At 35.3% G+C, this 26,813-nt stretch overlaps 1 protein-coding gene across 6 annotated transcripts in view; it reads left to right on the top strand.

Moving 5' to 3' along the window:
* The window catches only part of plcb3 (phospholipase C, beta 3 (phosphatidylinositol-specific)), a 95,603-nt gene that overhangs the window by 13,719 nt on the left and 55,071 nt on the right, over window positions 1–26,813 (top strand). For all 6 annotated transcript variants that reach the window (XR_012382240.1, XR_012382239.1, XR_012382238.1 and 3 more), the window contains 1 exon segment: window positions 8,467–8,550. Coding sequence is in view for 2 of the 6 variants with exons in the window: in XM_005166533.6 (XP_005166590.1) it covers window positions 8,467–8,550 (84 nt within the window). In the remaining 4 variants the exon portion in view is untranslated.

Genomic DNA, 26,813 nt, shown 5'->3' with positions numbered 1-26,813 from the left:
TAATACTTTCTCTGTCATTTTCATTTTATTACACATAACTTAATTTGTAAACTAATTAAACTTTTCATTTATGAACTTCTTTGGTTGTCATCAACATTCAATGTAAAACAAACACCTTTCAAGTCAACAGCACCTTTAGAAAAATGTTTTCTGAATGGTGATGTGTTGAATACTTATTTGCCCCATATTTTTCAAATGAAAAGACTTTCCTTAAACATTCACACACAGTTAAGTGATGCTTTTTATTGAATTGAATTATAATTAATTAATTCACTCACTCACTCAATCGCAGGGAGCTGTTTTAATCTATATTCAATTGTACTGTGAAGAAATTTACAGTAGGAAAGAAATGAGTTTTTCCAGCAAAAGACAAATACAGATGCTCCCAAACATTTTTAATACATTTGTCTAAACAAGCAAATCATTTGCAAACCAGACTAAATGTTTTTTTATTTTTTTTTTTTACTTGATGCGAGTAAGGCCTTATACTTATTAGTAAAACTATCCATTAAACTTTCCTGTTATTATATTTCTAATAAACTTATTTCTAAGTGTATATAGCTTCAGTATATCATGTCTTAATAACCATATAATGCAAGGTGGTCATTGTCACAATATAAATCCCTTCAGGATCACGAATGATCCCTCTGTATAATGTTGGTATATTTGGCAATAATGAGCTACTTGGTTCACTTGTATGTATGGCCTGCTAATCTGTTGAGTCTAAAGGTGAAATCTAGACAAAAAATCCTGCAAGTTGACAAGGAGGCATATATCATTTACATGCTGGGAAACTAAATCCAGGCTTATCATTTGTGGTTTTGATAGTGCTGATTTTTGAAATCTTTTTCTCTTTGTCCTCTTGTCCTGTGTTTAAGTTGTTGGTTTTATTGTCATTATCAATTCATTATCATTATCAATTTGATTGACATCAAAAACGCAGTGTAATAAGATGTATGCGTATGTATGTGCACTGTGTTAGACCTATAAAAGCATCTAAATACTGAAAACCAAAGAGAACCAAGAGCCAGGCCACTCACCCACTGAAATAACTGACATTGCTGATGCATTAGCAGCGTGCGACTCTAAGAGAATGCACAGGCCACAAGCTTCAGTTCACTTTAATGGTCCACTCAAAAGAACCATTTACACAAGTACTCTGACATTTGCATGTTAACAATGCACACAAAGATAAATCTAGATTATATATTGGCAAAATCTGACAAAAACACAATTTGTGGTTGTTCATGAATAAATAAATAAATTAATCAAATAAATAAGTTAGTATAAAGAAAAAATAAATAAACTGTATGCATATAGAATATTGAACGGTTTGGTAAGATCTCCACTGTTGAATGCGCAAATGTAAATTGCATTTATTTTAGTTTTGCATTTAAATGTAAAAATTTTTTAACATGTCTTTTAGTTCTCTTTGAACTGGCTCTGTGCATGTTTGAATGTACTGTATGTCCATGTGCTGAGACGGTGTTCCGAAACACAAAGAAGTGGACAAATCTGAGTCACACTGTACTTCTCTATCCATGTTAAAACTAAATTAATTTAAGCTTTTTTTATTTAATCCCTTAATTTCAAGGCATTTGAGATTTGAAAAGTGCACAACTTTACAAATGAGGTATTGTTATTGAATGAACCAACTCAATTATGTCCAGTAATTATGTCAGTGGATCTGAGTATAGGTTATGCCCCAGAACGTAAATATTTAAGAAACTGTGTTTTAGGGCTGCACGATAACAGAAAAAATTATAATCATGATGATTTTTCTCAATATATTATATATAATTTGGATGTTCTTATTAAATTTAACAACCACACATATCAAAAAAACTTGTAATAAAATTGGGAGAGGATTAGATAAATTTTGATTCCTCTTGTCCAGTTGCTGCATGCACATTTTTTTTTTCACTCGCTACTCTGCTAGGAACTTGGAGCTGGAGAGCACTTTTAATAATAGTTTAAACATTTGTTTAGAGATGACCGCAAAACGTGCTCAAAAGAGTGGCTACATGTGGTGAAGAACGATGGCAAAGTTAAGTGTAATTATTGTTATAAACTAATGTTTTAAAGCAGACTGTCACGTCCAACATGACAAAGCATCTGTGGTTGGTTCACATATTTCACAAATCTCAAATTAACCCCTTCAGGCCCTGCATTCATTACAATGGATATCACATAACATCCTATTTTTCTGAAATTTGGAACATAATTCAGGTCTGAAGGGGTTAAAAGAATGGCGTGTTAGGTTCATTGTGTATCCCACGGGTGCAACAAACAAGAGTTATAAATTTTTAGTTTAACTTTTTGAGCATGATGAGCAGTTCTGTGTTAGTTTTACTTTACAATATACCTTGAGATATTCTCTCCACCTCCTCATTCTAAACAGCGGGATGTGCTGCTGAAGCACGCAGGAGAGACGGCTTCGAAAAGAGAGATGAGTCGAAAGAATACAGTGTATATTAAAGCAGAATGTTCTTTTAACAGCCCTGATATATGTTTAATCTTTTTCTTTTAAAAATTCGAGATATTTTTTTTTTCTGCAAATTGATTTGTCACCAAACTGCAATTGGTGTTTTTCCTTTGTGAATGTTTTATTTTATGTGTAGGCTATGTGTAAAGTCTTTAATGTGTTTTTAGTCATTTTGTTATATTCCAAAGCAGCACTCAGACGCAATTTTATCCTCGAAAACGTGGTGGGAGAGGGATGCGTGGGTTGGATGATTGTTTTTTTTGTTTTTTTTGCGTGAGCGATCAATTCCATCCTTTTAATCAAAAGACTTGTAATGTAAGTACTTTCGATGTGCTAACATATTTGTAAACGAATGTTCTTTTAAAAAAAAACATGCATATTAAAGTTGTAAAACTGAATAAAGTGCATGGTCTAATCATAAATAAAGGAAAGTAGTTATTTATTTGATTATTTAATGCATAAAGTAATTTTATAATTTTTATAAATCAAGTTTAATTGATCTGAAACTTTTAATTGCATTTTCTTTTCGTGTAAATAACAAAAGCTGTGTCAGATTAATGAAAACAAACCTCAATACCTGCGTCAACAGGGCTACAATGGCTTTTTTTTTTTACATTGAAACAATATGATACAGTCTCTTCTTTCTACATGACTGGCCATAGCAGCAGAAAAAAAAAACTGCTGAATATCTGCAAATATTTGGTTTGCCAATAAAACAGTTTAGTGATAATGCATAGAAAAATGCAAAGCAGAATTCCCCAGAGCCCAATAACCCACTGATGACAGTCATATATATTAGGGGTATAAGGGTTCACAAAAATCATGGTACAGTGATACAGTACAGTAGTGTCATGGTTCTGTATGTTTTCGATAAAGCAAAATAATTTTTTAATGTATTAAAACTAACATCATACGATTGGTTTAATACGAATACATGTATTGTTACACCCTTATATTTATATATATACATGCAGTTAGAATTATTACCCCCCTTTTAATTTTTTTTTCATTTTTAAATATTTACCAAATTATTTTTTACAGAGCAAGGAAATTTTCACAGTATTTCTGATAATATTTTTTCCTCTGGACAAAGTCTTATTTCCTTGATTTTGGCAAGAATAAAAGCAGTTTTTAATTTTTTTTAAAAACATTTTAAGGACAAAATTATTTGTCCCTTTAAGCAATTTTTTTTTAAACATTGTAAATATTTTGAAACAATAAATGTCCGGCTAAATGATTTAAACAAGTCATGGACTTCTGCTGCCTTAATTAGTTTTAAAAACAGATTTCTTGAAAAGGCATCTTTAAATGTATTTCTTTTCTTTGGATAAAAAGCAAGCCTCTGCTCTATTTAGCTCTACAGAATGCTGGATGTTGGTTTATATGAGATTTGTTTTTTCAGATGTTTTCTGAATCAGGGACTGCAGTAACTTGTGGTATAGAGGGGCCTTTTCTATTGTTAAAAAAATTTAAATAGTCATAAAAAACACGTAAAACAAAAAACTTACAAATACCTTAGAAACGATAGAACAGAAAAATTTAACTGTTTTAAAACCGTGACTTCTTAAAACCGCAGTATACCTAAAACCAGTTCTCATCCCATAGTAAAACCGTTCATCATGATGTGGACTGAATACTTCTATTCTTTTCCAGTATGGAAACTTTATGAACGTTAGGTTTAGACCGAGGAGATCATGAGTTATTAAGTTAATGTTGGTCAAAATGGGATTTCAATTAGTATTCTTTCTCATAGCGGAAGTTATATTTAGCTTAAACCAAAGTGTTAGTTATTCCATTAACAAACATGAACTAACAAATAGTCATTATTCTCAATTTGTAGTTAAAGTTAGTTCTTGATTAGCACACACCATAACTCAAAATTGTAACTGGTTTTAAATACTTATTTGTTTAGTCTTCAAGTGCAAATTTAAGGCCTAACTAGGCAAGTTAGCTTAATAAGGCAAGTCGTTGAAGAGAGGGAGTATGATGGGGATGGTTTCCAGATTGGCAATTCAAATTTAATGTAACCATTTGTTTGTTTGCTTCATTGGTATTGATACAAGTTAACAGGAATTAAATGTTTCAATTAAACAGTGTAAATGAAATCAGATTTTGTATAAATGTACTGTCACCTGACAATGCAGAGACTTTAGTGAGCAAGTCAAGGTAGATTCTGCTTAGTGTATTCAGCTTTGAACTCCACTGTGCTATGAATTTGATTGTTTTTAAAGCAACAAGTTCTCATTTAAAATGTAATTCTGCGTTAGATTATATGATTTAAAGTAATGTTTAATATTTATTTTAAAATATTATGAAGTAAATAAGGGAATTACCCATGGCAACTTTAATGTAACGTAGTTTGGAATAAATATCTCCGGCCCAAAGCTCTCAGTGATCTTAGGTTATTGACCCTTAATACGAAAAAATGGGTCACCCCTGTTATAGCCAAACTAAATTAACTAAGAAAAAAAATATATATTGAAAATACTGTGAATATTCTGTTAAACATCACTTTGGAGATATTAAGAAAAGAATACAAAGATTTCAAGTAAATACATTTGCCTTCACCTGTATAAAACACAAACACACACATGCACACATACTTTAGGGCATGACATTGGGAGTCAGAGAAGCTTGACAAGTTTTTGTAAGTCAGTACACACACACACTAATGAGCCTTACAGGGTGAAGGTCACTTCACTTCCCTCTTCACACACGCGCTCACACAAGCACAGACACACTCTGGGTTTCTGACTAGACAGCTTGAGTACTTCTCGATGATTATTAGTCAGAATCAATGCTATAATTGAACAAAGTTATTTTATGTATTGCTAAAACATTAGCAGTACATCATAAAAATCAGGTTTGTAGTGTTTCAGCAATCAAATTATTTTAATGTGTTTAAAGAAAGTGGGTGTGTGTATGTGCGTGCGTGTGTGTGTGGAAGAGAGAGGGTTTGTGTGTATTTATTGGTGTGCGCTAGCTTGTATCTCTAGGCACTGGGTGGAGTTTTTAAAGAAGTGGTAAAGGAAATCTGTGCTCCAAGATTAAATTAATCAAATGTAAACATTCTGTAAGACTGCGTATATGGATCAGAGCCGCACACTAGAAGAATATGTGCAGATGAGATTGTTCAAACATAGCTGATTAAGTGCCCTGATGTACGTGTCTGAAATTCTTTTCAGTAAATGACAGTTGAAGTGGGTGTTTTCGCTCTCTTGGGGACATAGATAAGAGTGGATTTTCACCTCACCTAAATCAGATGGCTCTGACTGGTCTGGAATGATGGCATATTGCACTGCATAAAATCAGCATTTTATTAAATTTCTGCTCATAAAAAAAATAAGTCTTTTATTGCATGTCTTGCTCTTGCATTTTAAATTCAAGTTTAGTTAAAATCCTTTGGCAGTCCAGTCCAGACAATAATGAAACATTTTAAAATCATGATTTAACATATTGTGGGAAATCTCACTTCTGGTTTGTTTGTAGTACCAACTGGCTTGTTTTGCGCTTTTGTAATGTGTAAACTTTTCATGACATGCAGATAGATATTCATGCTTGACCAAAAAGTATGTTCATTGCCATGCAAAGTTTGGAAATGTATATAAAAAACATGTACATTGTTTTTCTTTTATAATATAATTGATAATATAATCTATACAGTACATATTTTGACAAAGTTAATTGACAGCAGGCTTCTGCTTCATGTAATCCTCCAGATGTCATTGTAATATGCCAACATTTATTATTATTATTATTATTATTATTAATTTAATTTTTAAATTTTATAATTTTTTATTAAGTTAAAAAAAATTAATTAATTAATTAATTAATTAATTAATTAATTAATTGCGTGTGAGAGTGTGTATGGGTGTTTCCCAGTGTTGGGTTGCAGCTGGAAGGGCATGTGCTGCGTAAAACATATGCTGGATAAGTTGGCGGTTCATTTCACTGTACTAGACCCCTGACTAATAAAGGGACTAGCCCGAAAAAAAAAAAATGGATGATGATGATGACGATGATTATCACTATTATCATCATCAAAACAATAGCCGTTTAATATTTTTGTGGAAAGCATGATACATTTCTTAAGGTATATTTAATTGATAGAAGGTTCAAAGAACAGCATATATTCAAAATAAAATAAATGTTTTCTAAGTTTTTTTTTTTTTTTTATTCTTTTAATATGTTCATTACAAATAAAAATTCTGGCCTAAACCCTTTGTGCATTGTGTATTATGTGTATTGTAGCAGTAGCCATGGGACAATAACCGTTTCCAAGGTATGTCTGCTATACCGTTCCTATGGTATATGTAAGATTTTTTTATTTACATTTTTTAGTTTTAGAACAACAGTATCTTCAGCAGAAAAGATGCTGTTTTAAATTAAAGGAAGACAACAGAAGTAAATGATTAATTTGAATTATTTAGCCTGACATGTTTCTCAAAATAAAATATATTGGTCGGCACCAGTGGTGTAGTGGTTAGTGCTTCGACACATGCACTCATGTGCTCGCGGTGACCTGGGTTCGATTCTGCCTCGCGGTCCTATGCCGATCCTTCCCCTCTCTCTGCTCCCCATGCTTTCCTGTCAATTCTCTCTGCTGTCCTATCAAAAATAAAGGTGAAAAAAATAAAATATATTGTTTTCAAAAGGGAATAAGTTGTTGTTTTGTTTTTACATAGACATTAAAAAAGAACCTATTTTAGAACAGTAATTACAATACCGTGAACTCGTGGTATTTTTATCCAAGGTTAACATACCATTAGAATCTTATACTAGTCTGTCCCTATATAGCAGACAGATGATGAATCTGATGAATCTACTTTTACAGAAACCAATAAATCTTTACATTTAGAAGATGACAACCATTGGCAGATTCGCAAACACTTTTTAAAAGAAGATTTTATTCGTTAATGTATTTAGACCAAGACCAATGCTTGTACATTATTTATTTGCCATAGTTCAACATTTTCTAATGCATTATAAAAATCCACTTTCATGCTTGTTAACATTAGTTAACGCACCAAGAGTTATCATAAACTAATTATGAACGTATATATTTTCTAAAACTGACATGAACCAACAATAAATTTTTACATGTATTACGGTATTTATTCATGTTATTAAATGCATAAACTAGCAATAACTAATACAACTTTATTGTAAAGTGTCACAGATAATGCTATACTTAATTTAAAACCTAACCGCAGAAATCCAGAATACTGCAAGTATTGTCTTCCTGCGGACATCTTATCTTTCTTCTAGGAAAAACTATGTTTAAACGCTCTTCTTTCATCTGCTGTTTGTGTTGTTTATCACCAATCATCAAAATTCATGGCTGGGAATGTAATGCATAATTTATCAGCTTTTAATATATGGGGATGTTAAATTTTCCTATTTTGCTGATTGCAATAATAAAAAAAAGGATTTATCGGATCATAGCGATTATGGCTGCCGGTATATTGTGTAATTGGTGATTTAAGAATTAGTGAGTTTGTATAGCTATCAGCTTCTGTGGCTGGTGCATTAAGCTTTTTTAATGTCTCTGGCTTTTGAGGTTTTGGTTTCACTCATTACATTCATTTCTAAATAACACTGTCTCTCGGGACCATCCACCCATTCTAAGCACTTCCCATTTATCTAACTTGCTTTCAAATCCTTATGCCTATATTGTGTCTCAGTAATTTAGTTTATGACTGCTTATGCATTCATTGTTGATGTTTATTGGCAAAGGCATGGTGCTCACTGCGACTCTGTTTCCATGGTATTGGTTAATTAAATTGCAGTTGAATTAGCAACAATTACTTGTATGCAATGAACGTTCTAATCCATGTCATTGTTTTCCAGTGATTAGTTTAACATTTACTAATGTTGTTCAGCAAATGACTTTCTGGCTCTTTATATTGACATTGTTGGCAAAATTGCGTGAATATGCTAAATGACACCCTGTATTTTTTCCTCTATGTTTGTTTGTTAAGGAGGCCAACAGCACACCCAGCCTGATCACCCTCAGAGTGGACCCAAATGGATTCTTTCTTTACTGGACTGGAGGAACCAGCATGGTCAGTTATTTTCCATTTTTTTAGAAAATACGTAACCGTGAATACCCCATGACAAGGGATGTGTTGTTGTTGTTGTTGTTGTTGTTACATATTACACATGCTGTTCCACAGAATTAGACACTCTATTTTTAATGTAAGTTTATGGAAGTACAGAGTATTTGATAGTGTCAAGCAGAGTTTGCATAAATTATATCAAAATACAGCGGGATCCTTCTGCCAGGTTTCTATTAAATGGTCAACAAAGATCTTGTAAGTCATTTAGTGTGTACTCACACCATGTACATTTGACTTGAAGCAGGCCAAAGCACGCTTGTCCCCCCTCGGCCCACACTCACATTGCATTCAGGCCTGGGCACGCTTACGTCATCGATGATGTGCTATTCAGTAGAGAAGCGCTCTCGCTCAGCACAGTGGAGATTTCTGTAGTTATTTTGTTGTAGTCATTTGGGATGCAGTGACACAGTCAGATATTTCGCTAAGCAAATTTGCCACTTTTGATGCTCATAAACAGTCATAGAGTCCTCATGCTGCAGGAATTAAGAGGTTTGCTGAAGGCGCAGCTGTGGTGCAGTGAGAAGTTGGCGTCTTTAATAAACTACGACAGTTTGCGTTCATTGAACAGTAAGAATGATAAATAAATCCATACGAAACAGTCCGTATCGCGCCAAAGCACAAGTGAACCCCGCTCAGGCACACATCTTCCAACGGGCCAGGGCCGGCCAAGTGAACCATGCCTGAGCCCGATTCAGCGCACTTACACTTCTCAAACAATCCGGGAAACAGGCCTGGGCACGGTTTGGATAGCATAGTGTGAGTAGGCCCCTAAAGGGGTGGTCCAAAATGTAATTTTAAGGCTTGGTTGTGTTAATAAGATGCAAATGCAATGTGTGCTGATGTTTCACTTGAAGGAAATCATGTTATCCTTTCATAAATCTTACTTTGGTTATATACAGCTACTCAGCTAACATGAAAACGTTTGTCACATTTCCTAGTTCCTCTAAAAGGCCCACCCTCAAGTGACTCTGGTTGGTCATGTGTCATAATGTGCTGCTATTTGTGCATCGGCTCCACGTCACACCCATACAAGCACACACTTTTATGTAAACAATCTGTCAACCTCATGCCCGCTCTCTAAAATAAAATCTGGTAAATGTCTGTAACAAGTGAATATGTGGTGCTGCTCCTGTAAGAGAGTTTGCCATTTTGTGTGTGTGTGTGTGTGTGTGTGTGTGTGTGTGTGTGTGTGTGTGTGTGTGTGTGTGTGTGTGTGTGTGTGTGTGTGTGTGTGTGTGTGTGTGTGTGTGTGTGTGTGTGTGTGTGTGTGTGTGTGTGTGTGTGTGTGTGTGTGTGTGTGTGTGTGTGTGTGTGTGTGTGTGTGTGTGTGTGTGTGTGTGTGTGTGTGTGTGTGTGTGTGTGTTTGTGACACGGGTAACCTGAGAAGCGCATGTGTGGCGGACAAATGTTTATATTTCTTTTCTATGATGCTCAGATTAAGTTATTGTTCTGTAATATACAGTGACACTGTAGACAGAAGAATAAAGAACAAGATGTGGGATGCAACCTGTGTGAGCCTTAATTTATTTTTCTGCTGCAACACTAGTTAGGCGAGCTCTCCTGTATTTTTTTACTCAACACGTTACACGACACCTTTCACATATATTCGGAAAATGCCTGTGTAAGTAACATGAATCTTTCTCATATCTTTTGCGAGTTCATTATCTGAGATGTTAAACGCATGGAAAAGCTGCCTATAGAGAAACACTGCACAGTCGCACACGCACAGAGAGACACTGCTCATGCTGGTGAAGTGTGTTTACTGAAGTTTGACTGATAAACATTAATTTTTAGCTAAATTGTTAACAGTGCCAAACAGCATTTCCTGTTGCTTACGTCTTTGCTACAGCATACCATTAACGCCAGACATTGTTTATGTAATAGATCAACTTTAACAAATAAAAACACTTACAGGTCGTGGCTCAGAGTTCACAGCGTCGGCTTGTTGGAGCTGCTCCTTCTTTGAGGAGATTTTAACTGAATCCAGCACTACAATGGGAGAGATTCTGGAAGCTGTGTTTTTTCAAATCATGCTTGCTATGTATTTTATAATTTACTGGAACATAACTAATATTGAACTGTAAGCACTTCTGTCTCTGTGTCGTGTCCTTTGGAAGCCCAAATAAAGAAAACAGAGAACCTCTGTAGAAATAGCAGGATGGCATTTTCTCCCTCTGCTGTAACATTACAGCGCCTCTGGCCACGCCCCTTAGCTGTGCAGTGTGTGTGCGTGGTAAAAATACGTTTGTGATCTTACAGGCCTGGAAATATTTTTTTGTGGTCCCCAAAATTCGTTCATTGTAGGCTAAACTAACTCTGTAAAAACCAAGATCTCATTTTTTGCATTGAACTGTTCACACAGCTACATTACACATCAACTAATGTTTAAAATATGATATCGTAGTGGACCACCCCTTTACATTAATTAGTTTATTTGTTGTTATAAAAGTTTTTTTTTCCCACCACCAAAACTTTAAAACTTCACACTGTGGATTATATTATAAATGTATGAGTCAAAATTATTATTATATTACATTATCCCATCACCCTGCACGGTAATGCAGTGGGTAGCACAATCAACTCACAGCAAAAAGGTTACTGGCTCGAGCCTCGGCTTTATCAGTTGGCGTTTCTGTGTGGAGTTTGCATGTTCCTCCTGTATTCGTGTCGGTTTTCTCCGGGTGCTTCAGTTTCCCCCACAGTCCAAAAACTTGGATCAGGTGAATTGGGTAATCTAAATTGTCTGTATTGTATGTGTGTAAATGAGTGTGTATGGGTGATTCCCTGTTATGGGTTGCAGCTGGAAGGGCATTTGCTGCGTAAAACATATGCTGGATAAGTTGGCGGTTCATTCCACTGTGGTGACCCCAGATTAATAAGGGGACTAAGCTGAAAAGAAAATAAACAAATGAATAAATTAATATTTCCCAAGTGCTTATTAACAGCGAGAAGATTTTTTTAACATGTTTTTAAACCTGCTAGTTTTAATAACAAGTATCTAATAACAAATTTTTTTTGCCTTTCCCATGACTACCTTATATTTCACAAGTTATTGTGTGAGTTATTAGTATTCAACTTAGTGTTATTAAAGGCTTAACTGGGTTAATTAGTTTAACTTGGCATGAGTCATTGGACAATAGTGGGCGAATAGTTTTTTAATAGTAAAGTCATAATTAAAAATGTAACACTGTTTTTTTTTTTTTTTTCCCCAGTCAAACTAAAGGAAAAAAGGCTTTCTACAGAGAAAAAAAATATTATTGGAAATTCTTTGAAAAATGTCCTTGTTCTGTCAAACATTTCTTGGGAAATATTTGAAAAAAAATGAAGATTTAGCATGAGTGCTAATCATTTTACATTCAACTATAAGTGAAAGTTAGTAAGAGGGTAGTCCCCCAAATATTAAAGTTATGCTATCTTTTATGGTAAGGGTTTTATTCGCAGGTAAAGCTGCAAATACAAGGTAAAGCTAAAATATGGTTTTATGAGTAAGGTTTGTTGTCAAAAGTCAAGCAAGCACATTAACTTGTTGAAGGAAACTGATCATGATGATGATGATTATTATTATTATTTTAAAGGGTTGGTCCAGAGTGTATATTTAAGGCTTGGTTGTGTTTGAGATGCACAGCAATGTGTGCTCATTAGGGGTGCAATGGTTCAATCTACAATGCATCATGGATTTAGGGTCACTGTTTCAGTATGGTACAGTTTGTTCTTTGCTTAGAAAAAAAAGCCTACAGAACAATTCATAGAACAATAAGCATATTTATTGGTTAACAAACACCTGACAATGCAACAGGTTTTATACGTATGACTATAGATTTGCATGTTCTCGCATTAATTTGATAAAAGAAGGGGAATTTTTGAAATTGTTCAAATAAATTGCTTAAAAAAGAGAAAAGGCTTAAATTCCCCCTTTTTTATTTTACTACTTGACTTAAAAGTCTCAACCAATTATGCAGATAATAATTGTCAACACATCTTAATAACTGAGTAAAGTATTGATTACTTCTGTTTACAATATGCTTGCATTATCAAGGCAACAATGCATTTTTATTTATAATTTTAATATGAATTTATTATGATTGCAGTGAGTTCTGTTTCACTTATCAGCACCATCTTAGTTCATGAAACTTAAGAAAAGTTTGGCTCTTTCTAAAGTTTCTTTAATTCAGAGGGAACAGTACATTGAGAAGAAAACTGTTCTTAGCAACGGGAAAATGGGAGTGATCGGGTGTGGAAGAACACACAGTCGAAGCAGTACTGAAATAACAGACCTGCTGCAGACTATGTCCACGTCTGTATAAGATGCTTCTGGGTCCGGACACAGACCACAATCTGGCTGTTAGTGATGACTGATCTAGGCTCTTTGCAGCAAAAACAAAAAAAGGCATTTGTTATGTTTCTGTATCAGTTCAAACACTGACAGCAATGCGCTGTGATTTAGCCTCACCTGCACATTTGCGCTGTATCTCCTTCACTTGCCACGCAGAAACTCCACATGCACACACCGACACGTGAGGAAACGTGATGTCAACAACAGATTTACATACAAAGAGGTCATTGGACAGGTCTTCGCATGTGCAATGAGCGTGAAAGTTAATCAGAACTGTACAAAGGCCGACCTGCCTTGTTGCAGTTGTTTTATTAACAAACCAATATTAACAATGCATATTCTGAACCTGGGATCACAGGGCGAAAACAATTGCATATCTAGACCTCATGCTTCACTAGTAGAAAATCACGTTATTTTTTCATTTATCTTACTTTGATTATACAGCTAGACAGCTAAAATGAAAATGACTATCCTATTTTCTAGTTCCTCTGAAAGGCCCGCCCTCGAGAGGCTGTGATTGGTCAGCTAATATAATGTGATGTGATTCGTGGATTGGCTCCATGTTACCACGAAAAATGTCACACCCACATGCAAGCACTTTGCTGTTGTGTACATCCTGTCAGTCAGTGTAACTGTTAGCCGTATCAAGAAAATTAAGAGGACACAGCTGAACCTCATGCCTGCTCTCAAAGTAAAATCTGACAAGTGTATAAAGTCTTTCACATATATTATAATAAACATATGTCATAAGCATGTGTAAATAATATGAAATGTTCACATATCTTTTGTGAGTTTGTTATTTGATATGTATAATGCACAAAGAGCGGCGGCATAGAGAGACCCACTGCAGCGCTGCTGAAGGATGTGGCTGTTTACAGTAGGGGTGTGAACCTACACTGGTCTCACGGTTCGGTTACAATTATCATGCCATCGATTTGGTTCAATTCCATGTAAAACTTTTTGATTTGTTGCTTCTTCAACAGACATTTTTAACTGACTATAAGAAAATTACAGTAACATGTCAACACATCACACTAACCCCAACCCCAACCTAACAATCTACTTATAATGTAATGAGAATTAATTCAATTCAATTCAGCTTTATTTGTATAGCGCTTTTACAATGTAGATTGTGTCAAAGCAGCTTCACATAAATGGTCATAGTAACTGGAACAGTGTGGTTCAGTAACTGGAACAGTGTGGTTCAGGTTTTAGTGTTTAAGTTCAGTTCAGTTCAGTTTAGCTAGTTGCAATGTAACTAAAATTCAACGAACGGACCATTAAAGAAATGTGAATTCGATATCTCTGTGCATCATGGTGCATTGACGATGCTTTCCATCCACAATTTGTATTTTGTTCTTCACAACACATGAAAAATGTTTATTAAAATCTATAAATATATTAATATTTATATATTATTTGTAAAACAATTCTGTCCTTTAATACAAGCAGTCAGATACATGTATCATACCTTTAATTTTATCTGCTCAAAGAAAACACTCTTTTTTTAAAAAAAAACTTAAGCACATGCACAAAAGACAACATAAGCATTTATAGCAAATAAACTAATGTAATTATTATCCCGCTTGCCTTCTGAGCATTGTCAAGCGAGTTCTTAAACTATGATTATGACCAGCTCAACAGAAAGGTCAGCGATTTGGCTCTGTCAGCAGTGTTTACCGATGTGAACAGTCGCAGTTACAGTCTATATGCGCATAATGCGCGCTTATCATAGGTAATCTGTAATAGACTTCGCAAAGAAAACTCACACTACAGACAGGCTTATGTCTGTAGTACCCACAAGTGTTGCTTTAACAGCCAAGAGGAGAGGAAAAGTTACCTTACAAACATGCCAGCAGTTCAAATTTCCAAAGAGAGAGTGAAAGAGAGAGCATTTCATTTTCTTCCTCATGTGCTGCATATTCTTTTGTTACAGTGAAAGACTGTCTAGCAAACTCACAAGCTGTGAATTTTGCACAATTAATGGAATTGTCCGAGTCTGCTGGATAAATATAAATTTGAGCTAAATTGTTAGCGGTACCAAATAACATTTCCCGTTGTTTACATCCTTGCTTACGTCCTTGCTACAACATACCGGTAACGTTGGAAACTATGCATGTAATCGATCAATTTTTAACAAACAAAAACACTTAAATGTTGTGGCTCACAATTCACAGCTTCTGCTATTATGGTTGAAGCTGCTCATTCTTTGAGGAGTTTTTTTTTTGCTGAATCCAGCACTGAACTGGGAGATTCTGGAAGCTGTCCTTTGTCAATTGCTAGATGTACAGTATATCTTTACAATAATTCTCTGCAACATAGTTGTGGGGAGGTAAGCATGATCAAACACCCAATAAGGGGGGAGAGCATGCTCAGAGCCCGGCGACTAATCGGCAGGCCAATCAGAAATAATAAATAACACCTGTTTATTCTAGTGATTGGGCCGGGGAGACACCCTTCTTAAAGAGAAGGGGAGGAACAGTCGGGAGAGAGAGCTGAGCGACAAGCAGCACCCCTTGATGCTTGTACATTATACATTATATACATTGTACATTATACAAACCACAGTACATTATCACAGAACATTAATAAAAAATTGTCACTTACCTCAATGCCGACCCTGTCTTCTTCTTCTCACCCAAAGCACCTTGTTACAATAATTAACAGAACAAGCTCTGTGGAAATAGCAGCATTTGGACCGCATTTTAGCTTTCTCTGCTACAACATTACAGCGCCTATGGCCCCATTGCTGCAAAGGGTGTGTGCGTGTGGTAAATGTAACCTAAAGCATTTGTGATCTCACTAACCCAGATGTACTTTTTGGTAGTCCCCAAACTTTGTTCTCTGTAAAAGCCAATGTCTCCCTTTTCATTGAACTTTGAGCATATTACATTCAGAGATGTTGTTTATGTTTACACAATTACATTACACATGAACTAAAGTTTAAAATATAATATTGTAGTGGGACCACCCCTTTATTAAACTGTTTTTATGATATTTTTCTGATTTATATTTTTATAAAACGTTTTTGAACACTTTTTATTTATTTATTTATTTTTTTAAAGAAAACCACATTGACTTTACAGTATATGTAGGAACATTATGCAATGGCACAAATGAAAGGCCACTGAATTGTTTGTTTAGTGAAGTCAGGTGTTGCTTGTCTTTAAATCACACACATAAGAATCACGCTTGATTAGTTTTATAACTACACAATTGTTTTATCCCTCTGTCTTCAGTGGTAACTCAATTTTACCTGTCCTCCCAAATCTGCCATATCTAAAATGAGTCCTGTCTGCGTCACTTCTCTCTCTCTATCTCCTCCTGCCACGTGTGCTACTGGCTTATCATGTGAGTGCTCATGAATCAAATTAAATTTTAGCCAGTGAAATTCAATCAAGGCATCCTCCCATCCTTTCTCTCGATCTCTCTTTAGTTATTAGATATGTTGTTTTCCCTCGTTTCTCATGTTCTCGGACTGATCAGTGTGGCATGTGTGGTATGGCAAGCTGTTCCAGTGAATTTAGAGAAGGCACTTTGTGCAGTTTGAAGAGAAGCTGCATGGTAGTGTGAAACTAGTATAAACTTGGCAGCAAGTTCGTCAGCTGCTAAGACAAATTGTTTATTTTGCTAGTCTAGCTAGCATTTAAGCTGGAGATCCCTTCATATGCCGAAAGTGTTAAGGTGTTTATTTTTTAAAGCTATAGCAACAATCTTAGAGTTGTCTTTTCTTACTTTGTTTGTTTGATTAAGTATTTGTTGATATCTTGCTTTTTTGGCGGTGTATTTGAATCAATGCGGATGTTGCATTTGTGTTTGACTGAGTGCGTTGCAATACGCTATTAGGACACTAGGCCAGTCTTTGCCGGAGGAAAGGCAGTAACCTTGTTTGACGTAGGGAATATTGGCCCTGGGGAGCCCATCCTCTCCAGTTAATAGTAAAGAGGCCACCTCATCTCATCTCTTCAGTAACTTACTTGCACATTGAGGCACATTTATATTTAATGCCGCTATTATTATATTTAATGATGCCATTATAAAACACACTCCATTTCTTTACCTTCTAAGTACTGAAAGGTTGTTAAAAGTCAGCCACACTTCCATGAATCCAGTTTATGTCATTATCTGATCTCTTTCATTTCTTTCTTTCTTTCTTTTTTGGCAAGTTGGATAATGTTGCAGAGCAGACACATTCTCATCAGACTCACCAGCACATGCGCAGTCAAGCTTGATGATGAAAAAGAAATGAAACTTGATTTTGCAGGCACATTCACAGCGCATTGTTGTAGAACAGGTTTTGTGGGTTGGAAAACACACCCCTGCTCTGTTAGAAGAACTGCATTTTTGCTGTTGTGCTGTTTGCGTCCCTCTGCTGCCCACTGAATAGACTGGGAAGATTTGTGGACTGAACATCACAATGCTTTGTTATTCTGCGTGCCGTGTTTGTGGGTGTTTCAGTATGTTGAGCAAATTTTCAAGGCAAATCTATTACCTGGTTAGTGGTAATTAGATCTCGTATATAGCCTTCAGCTCTACAGGTAGTAGCATGAATGGCAAGATTCAGTTGTCAGTTATAGGATTTTCCACCATTGTCTTGCTCCATCATTAATTACATGGAATTATTTATTCATTCTTTAAAACTCACTCTGTATATTGTTGGGCTGGTAGATTTGTCCCAAAATCAATATCTCGATTAATTGAACATTTTAACTTGATTATGATTAATGAACGATTATTTAATTAATTAGTTTATTTTGCCCTCATAGTTCACTGACAAGTTTTGTGCAGTAAATATGCTTACATATTACAAGTGAGAGAATGACGGGTGCACTATTAAGTGAAAAAAACACTAAATACTATCTATGATTATTTATTGAACATCATTGAACAACCGAAATAAAAACACACATTGCCTAAAACCAACTTCACTTTCTTATAAAAAAGTTAAAATAAATTACTTGTTTTAATAAATATCTTTAATAGATAAAATGGTTTTTATATTAAAAGTAGAAAATTTGCAGTGTCTCTTCTAAATAAAATAACCCATAAATAAATAAAATAATGTAGATTCTGTAAATAAGATTTTAAATAATGGCTTTTTTGCATCTTCTGTAAACAAATATTTTGATTTAAAAAATTATTTTGATGGAAGATATGGCATTTTAAGGCATCTCTGGTGCAGCTTCCAATCATTGAACAGGCTCACGTGACTCCACACGCGGTAAGGTAAGCAATTGAAAAAAATAGATCTGGAAAAATTTGATTTGATTTATTAAATCTGAATGTCTGAATTTTGATTACTTTTTGATTAATGGACCAGCCCTAGGATATTTTTTTTATATAATACTGGACATGTTCAGGCCCGCATATTAAAAAAAAAAAAGAAACACTTTTTAGTTTCACTTCAGGTCACAGGAGAAAGAGGGAAAAACATAAAATGAACAAGTAAATGGGTACTTGTATTAGTTCTGAGAAAACACAATCACGATCATTGTCACAATTAATAATAATAAAAAAGATTAAATACTAGAAGAGTTTAGATGCAAAAAGTTCTAAGTGCCATATGAAATTTTCTTTTAAAATGAGCATTTTTCCCAGCCTACCGTGTTTATGTTCAGTTGTTGTTGTTTTTTACTTTAAAGGCAATGAAATGACCTAGGCTGTCAATTCTAAGAACGCAGAGAACAAACCTGCGTTCTTGTGGAGACCAGTCTTGCCAAGACACCTCGGAAGAACGAACTCGGGAGACCGAGAGAACACAGAATGCAACCTGTGCGGAATGAGATGCTGGGTTCTTACTGATGGTCACATGACCATGTAATTAACTTATAATTATTTAAACATTACAGCATTCATAAAACAATTTTTCCCCTTTTCGAAATATATACTATGCATACAATTTTACAAATATACTTTGCACAATACAAAAAATTAAATTTTAATAAGAATTTCAGCAAATAACCATCTTATTGTGCTTATGCCTTTATTAAGATTTTCATGGAACTCTTGAGGTAAAGAAGTATCTCTAGACTTAATGATGACATTACACAAGAAGATGAGTCCTTGCTGAAGAACGCACATGGAAAAACAGCCCTATTCTTTGCTATGATAGTGAAATTACTGAGCCTACATACATGCGGCTTTTTGAAAAATGCTCATTTAACAATAAAGTTTCAGATTTTTTTGCATCTGAATTGTTCACTTGGAAAATATCCATCAATATTTATTATACACAGCGTAAGGTATTCTAGGCATCAGGTATATTACTTTAACATTTACTTATAACCACCGCCATAATACAGGTGGACAGCATAAATAGAAACATTATGTAACATAATCTTATTATATTATATTATATTGTATAATATTATTCATTGATTCATTCATTTTCCCGCCAGCTTAGTCCCTTTCTTAATCCGGAGTCGTCACAGCGGAATGAACCGCTAACTTATCCAGCACGTTTTTTTACCAAGCAGATGCCCTTCCAGCTGCAACCCATCTCTGGGAAACATCCACACAGACACACACACACACACACACACACACACACACACACACACACACACACACACACACACACACACACACACACACACACACACTCATTCACACTCATTCACACTCATACACTACGGACAATTTTAGCCTACCTAATTCACCTGTACTGCATGTCTTTGGACTGTGGGGGAAACCGGAGCACCTATAGGAAACCCACGCAAATGCGGGGAGAACAAGCAAACTCCACACAGAACCGCCACTGACCCAGCCGATGCTCGAACCAGCGACCTTCTTGCTGCGAGGTTACAGCACTACCTACTGCATCGCCTATATTATATTATATTATATTATATTATATTATATTATATTATATTAATGTGATTTTAATGCATTAACAGTGTTTAAAAAAACTGTTCCCTGGCGGTGTTGCAAATATGGCTGGGAAGTGATCTGCCTTTCTTCAATTGGGACTTTGGTCATGTGTAGCCCGTCACTTTAATGATTAGTGACTAACTTGAACTTTTAGCCTAACAAACACATTGTTGACTAGTTCTCCAGTGCTTTTAGATGAGCAGAAAAGTGATCAATCACAGGGTACTTTGACAGGTACCTTATGTACTCAGTGTAATGTCTTTTCAAACTCAATATATATATATATATATTTATTAATATATATATATATATATATATGTAGATTATCTTTATGTAGATAGTCTTTATGTAGATTGTTAAGGGAAAACAGAATACAAAACTACATAGTCTTGTGTGAATAAGTGTTTGCCCTAAATCTAATAACTGGTTGGGCCACCCTTTAGCAGCAACAACTGCTATCAGTCGATTTCCATAACTCGCAATGAGTCCGTTACAGTGCTGTTGAGGAATTGTGACCCACACATCTTTGCAGAATTGTAGTAATTCAGCCACACTGGAAGGTTTTTGAGCATGAACCATCATTTTGCCCACACGGAATCTGCGCTTGCAGAAATCCACAGAATTATACAGATTTTTAGTCCATCATTGAGTCTATGTATTAACTTGTGTAAATGTGTGTAAATATTTTTTTTTTCCGTTTTTAAATTAATTTCACTAATATTACTGACTAATATGGGAATATTCATATTATTTATTTACAAAACAGTTTGTAAAGTAATATTTTCTGTCTGTTAGTAAATATTTTATTATTAACTTGCTTTGTTTACAAAATAAGTGGAACTAATAGGATTTGCTTTGTGAACATTGAATAAAAGTTTAAACGGTATTATTTTTTCATTTAATATAATAATTTTTAGTTAATATATACTCTCAAAATAATTCCACATAAATCTGCAGATTTTTTTTTTTTTTTTTTTTTTTTTACAAAATTCTTCGCAGAAATAGCAAAAAATGTCAGCAGAGTCTCTCTGGCCCGTCATGACACAACATCTCAATTGGACTCAGGTCAGGACTTTCACTAGGCCACTTCTAAGTCTTCATTTTGTTTTTCTTCAGCCAGAAGTGGACTCGCTACTAGTGTACGTGTTACAGATTTTTTTAAAGCAGTGGTAATTTTACGCCCTATTTTGCCCAGTATCTGTCTTATGGTGGAGTCATGAGCATTCACCTTAACTGAGACAAGTGAGGCCTGCAGTTCTTTGGATATTGTTTTGGGGTCTTTTGTGAGCTCTTGGATAAGTTGTTGCTGTACTGTTGGTGTAATTTTGGTTGGCCAGTCACTTCTGAGAAGGTTCTCCACTGTCCCATGTTTTGCCATTACTGATAATGGCTCTTACTAGAACTGGACTATATGACCAAAATTTATATGAGAGTATATTTCTTAATTTTGATAGATATGTTATAATTCCTATATTGATATAACATTAAAAATTCCTTACAAAAACTGCCAAGAACTCGCATTACATCTAAAGTCTTAATCTAATTGGGCAAGTCTACGAAATCTTCAATAAAGTAATATAATATTTTAGATATAAAAAAACACTATACCAATGTTATGGTCACCTTTTATTTGTATTTAGATTTCATAGATTTCATCTCAGAGATGCAACGTCATACATACTGCACTAAATGGAGCTAGTGACAGAACTGTGAGGGGTGGGGTTAGGTGTGGGCATTGAAAAGTTTTGCATGCTGCTCAGATTGCAACTGCAGCGAGTCTGTGACCAGACCTCTCTCCTAAAAAAGGGGAAAAATACAAAAAGTGTTAAATAAAAACGTTTGGTGTTGTAGTTTTGCTGTCCTTATATCTGTATTTTGTGGGTAATGCCGTTCAAAATGTTTGTGTTTTGTTTCACAGTGGCGTTTAAAATTTCCACTCTACAACTCCAATTGTTCCATTACAAATCAAGCAGAATGGCTTTGTGCCGGCTTGTGGCAAAAAAAAACCAAAAAAAAAAAAACGCAAACTTATGAGTCCATTCAACTTTGAACTCTCTTCATCAAGTTTTCTTTTCCGTGAGACTGACATCTTTATCCATTCAAATGATGGCTTTGCTTTGGTGTGTTAAAGTTGGCCCACTCGATCACGAGAAGCCTCATATGATCACTGGATGTCATGACAACTTCATGCCATGCAGGAAAACTTTGAATTTTTTGCCTTTGATTTTATTTCGACTTGTATTTATTTATTTATTTATTTATATTTTACAAAAATACAAAAAACGTAACTGTTGATTTACAAGGTTTATGCATTTTTCATACGAAATGGAGTCAGGTCTAGATTAAATACCCTTGTGGTCCGGATCTGGACTAGAGTCCGGACATTGAGAAGCCCTGATCTATATGATCATTTATAAATTGCTTTTGGCGGTGCGGTGGTGCAGTGGGTAACGCAATTGCCTCACAGTAAGAAGGTCGCTAGTTCGAGCCTTGGCTGTGTCAGTTGGCATTCCTGTGTGGAGTTTGGATGTTCTTCGCGTGTTTGCGTGGGTTTCCTCCAGGTGCTCCGGCTTCCCCCACATATCCTAAAAATTTTGTGGTAGGTGAATTGAATAGGCTAAATTGTCAATAGTGTATGTTTGTCAATAACTGTGTATTGATTCCCAGTGATGGGTTGCAGCTTAAAGGTCATCTGCTGCATAAAATATATGCTGGATGAGTTGGCGGTTCATTTCGCTGTGGCGACCCCTAATTGATAAAGGGACTAAGCCGAAAAAAAAATGAATGAATATATCGCTTTCATTTATAAATTTTATTTCTAATTAATTCTGTTTAATCTATTATATGATGTGTCATCATAAAAAATGAGTATATATGTATATAACCATAACCCTTTCCAAACTGGTAGATCTCAATTAATTTCTTTCTCAGTTATTTTTGAATATCTTGTTTGTTTTTCAAAATCTCTGCATGAGTTTTTGAGGATTTCTGCCTTTGTGCCTTGGCTGATTGCTTTGAATTCCAAAGTTATCACCACCTGTCCACCAACTGAAGCTCGACTGGATGCGACAGGACAATTACCCAAAGCATAAAATAAATCAACAACAGAATGGGTCCAGCTGAAGAAAATACTTTTTCTGGATTGGCCCAGTCAGAGTCCTGACATCAACCTAATTGAAATGCTGTGGCATGACCTCAAGAAAGAGTTGCACACTAGACATCCCAAGCATATTGCTAAAGTGAAACAGTTTTGTGAAAAGGAATGGTCCAAAATCCCTCCGGACTGTTGTGCAGGTCTGATCTGCAACTACAGGAAACGTTTAGTTGAGGTTATTGCTGCCAAAAAGTTTGCATACTTTTTTTCACCCTGCACTGTGAATGTTTACATGCTGTGCTAAATAGAAACATGAAAAAGTATCATATTTATATGGTACTACTTTAAGCAGAATTTGCTTTTCTATTGTTATGACTAGATGAAGATCTGAATATATTTTTCTGTGAAATTTATGCCAAAATCCAAGTAATCCTAAAGGGTTCACATACTTTTTCTTGCAACTGGCAATTGAAATTGAGCAAAAACTGTGATTCTCATGCTTAACAGGGAAACATGACTCTGCAATCGGTTGTAAATCTCCTCCGCAGTAATCTTAACCAGTCTGTCTGGTTAAGCAAGTTTAATCAAAAGAAGGAAAAACAATCATAATGTTTGTAAATGTGTTGTAGGATGTTGACAAACACGTTGGTGTGCTTACATTTTTTACTTCTTATTATTATCCTTCAACATTTACGACTGATAAGGTGTCTTATATTTTCTTTTAACTAGGAGCTTTAAAAAAGCATGTTAGACTTACTAGTAGGGCTGGGCAATAAAATTGATATTGGTTTTTATTGACCAACACTATTGTCAATAACAATAATAAAAAAAGTTGAGTATGTAGTTTCTGTATGAAGACTATAGTTTTATTAAAATGTGGCTGCTGAGTGCGCGCCCTGGAAGCGGTGCCAATAAGCTTAGGGTGTCAGTTTGTCATTTCCAACGCGCAAATGGGAGTGAAAATGTTGTGCAAGTGGAGCGCACGTAACGCTTGAAAAACATCTAACATTACCGAATGCCACAATTGCACTGCGATTCATGTAAGGAGAACTAACAAATCTGCTTCACACTTTGTATGGAATATACACATTTCAGTAATGGCAGACTAATTACCTCAGACAAACACAGCGCATCCAAACACTGCAGTGCTTTTTACTTTTCTCCAATAGCTGGAGCAGTGATTTGTCTGTTTGTTAACCTCTGAATAAAAAAACACCTAGTTATGAGAGACACCATCAAATCAGAATAGCGACACATGCGAATATGAGTGCCGTGCAGCAGCAGTGAGAAGATTGTAAATTAAAAATGCATGTAAGGATGTCACCAGAGTGGCTTTTTGGTTTCTTTTCTTCTGCATCACAGCTACTAGCTCCCCATCTGAAAGATTTTTTAGCATAGGTAATAATGTAGTCATTCAACTTCACAATTTGTAATGTTCAGCGTGTATTTAAAAAAATGATGGTATATCATAATTAGTTCTGTTTACAGAGTTTGAGGTTTAACACCTTACAGATGTTGTTCTACCTTCACCATTGCACACACTTTGTTACATTTTATTTATCAAAGTTAGAAGTCTTTTTAACACTGATGTTTATTTGTGATATTTTGTTTATTTTTAAACAATATTATTGTTTTGGACTGTTAAAACTGTTTGCCTCAGTAATGTTGCCAAATTAAACTTAAGTGGTTAAATAAAAAATCCTAATAAACCTAAATGTATTTTTAAAACAATATTCTACAATTATTGATATTGAATGAAATAAAACATATTGCGATAATTTTTTTGCAATATCGCCCAGACCTACTTCTTACAGCTGAAGTTTTAACCATCTACTTTATGCTTGTATATATTGAGTCCAGCATCATTACAAAACTAACTGAATGAAGTAATCATATCACGTAAACATGATTTGCATTAATGACATGTTGAATGGATGACATTTCTAGAAGAACAATTCTTTGCACTAACCATATAACCCACTTTCATTATAAAGAATCAATAATAGATTAGCGTGAGCATCTGAAATATCCATCACACATGCATCTGGTCAGATTTGATACATTTATGCTTCTCTAAAGGATGTGGGGTTGTACACATTTGTATTGTCATCCTTAATGGCAGATTGTGGCTTGTAATTTGATGGTAACAGCACTCTTGTGTTCACTATTAGTAGAGTTTGTTTGCGATAAAGCAGGATGAGGAACCCATCTTCACTGAAGCTAATGGTTAATGATGGGGCCGAGGCTGCATTAGCTGTTCTACTCTGGTTCAATTTAGCCCATTGACTTGTCCTGCCTTGTCTTTCTCTCCCCATGCATCTGCTTTCACTCCTCGTACATCTTTCTGTTCTCCCCCTACTCTTTACGTTTTGATTTCTGTTTCTTCAGTGCTGTCATTCTCTGTCATGGACAGCTGGTTGTCATCAGTGAGGAGCAGAAAGGCGTCAGAGCATCCGTTAATTGTAAACGGAGACATGACACTTCCTCTCTCCTTCTCTATATCTCTCTCTTTCTCAGTAGTATCTCCCTTCCTCTATTTTTTCATTTCACATGCTTTCTTTCTCTCCCCCTTTTACTTTTTACAAGCGTGGGAAAGCATACAGGAAATCGTTCAGACTGTTAGGGTAGTTTGGATCATAACTTGCCCTGTGCCCTCCTTCGGTAGCATGCCCTCCAAAAAAAAAAAAAAAAGTCTCACTTTTGCCCTCCCACTTTTGCTCACTCTCGCTTTATCCCTCTTTCTTGCTCTCTCACTTTCGCCTTTAGTGGTGAACAAATGGCCTGAAGTGCTGATAGATTTACAGTGGGGTCCCAAGGTCCAAAATGAAATCTTGAGAAGAACCTTATGTCTAACAAGTACATTTGTGATGCTGATAATTACGTGGACTCTTCCATTAAAATGCATTCATAGTAATAATATTATATTTTTCAAGAGCCCCTATTATGGGTTTTTAAAAATGACCTTCCATTCAGACCCGGGAAAATTTAAACCGCCGGGCCTGCCCACAAACACTGTAGAAAGAAAAAGGGAAAGACGAACACTGTAGCAGACCCCGATTGAATCATGTCACGAAGACGCTGTGCTCTGAAGTATGAGGGAAAGTTAATGTTATTTTTTCCTACCCAAAGATGAGGCTGAAGTTTATTTTTGCAAAAAGACCTCAGCATTATAGCCCCAGCCTTGTGCTGTGTTCCCGTCATTTTTCTGACATTTGCTTCTGTAATCTACACGCTTACAATGGTGGATTCCTCTGCCGTTTGTTAAAAGAAGGATCAGAAAACACTATTGATGTATGAGACTTTATTAGTACACAGTTCATAGATCAGTTTTTTTTCATTAAAACAGTTGCATGCTTGTGTTCTCTAGCTTGCAAATTGTGTATTTAATTGTGTTTTGTTACTTGTAACCGCTTGTAGTGTATCTGTTTAACTCTTTAAATTCTCATATCATGTCTAAAACCACATTGAAAAATGTGATACATGCTGCTTTTTTTACTGATTTAAATGTGTTTGTGAGCTCGTGATCCTCTGCAGTTTGTCATTGCTAAGGGAACCATCAGCTCTTCTTACACACATGGCAATCAAGTTTCAAAATAGTTCAGCTTTTGCTACTTTGTGGAATAATACTGAATGTGTGTCACTGTTTTTACTTATGGTTAAGAATAGAGAATTATGCTGGTGTTAAGCTGCATTGCTTTAATGCACCCCTGCATTGGGCTCATTCATATACTCTGCACTCTGACTATATTGTCAATATTATCAATATTGTTGCTGAGCCAAGGTGGTCATTTCTTTATAGCTCATGCTGAACATATTCAACCAATCACAACAGACTGGGTAATCGGACCAATCAGCGCAGATTAGCTTCATGCTAAGGAGGGGTTTGGGATCAAATTAATCAATGAACAAATC

This window comes from Danio rerio, chromosome 7 (genome assembly GCF_049306965.1).
Source record: "Danio rerio strain Tuebingen ecotype United States chromosome 7, GRCz12tu, whole genome shotgun sequence".
Lineage (NCBI taxonomy): Eukaryota > Metazoa > Chordata > Actinopteri > Cypriniformes > Danionidae > Danio > Danio rerio.
The sequence above is the reverse complement of the archived record's forward strand: the minus strand, read 5'-3'. Positions and strand labels throughout refer to the sequence as shown.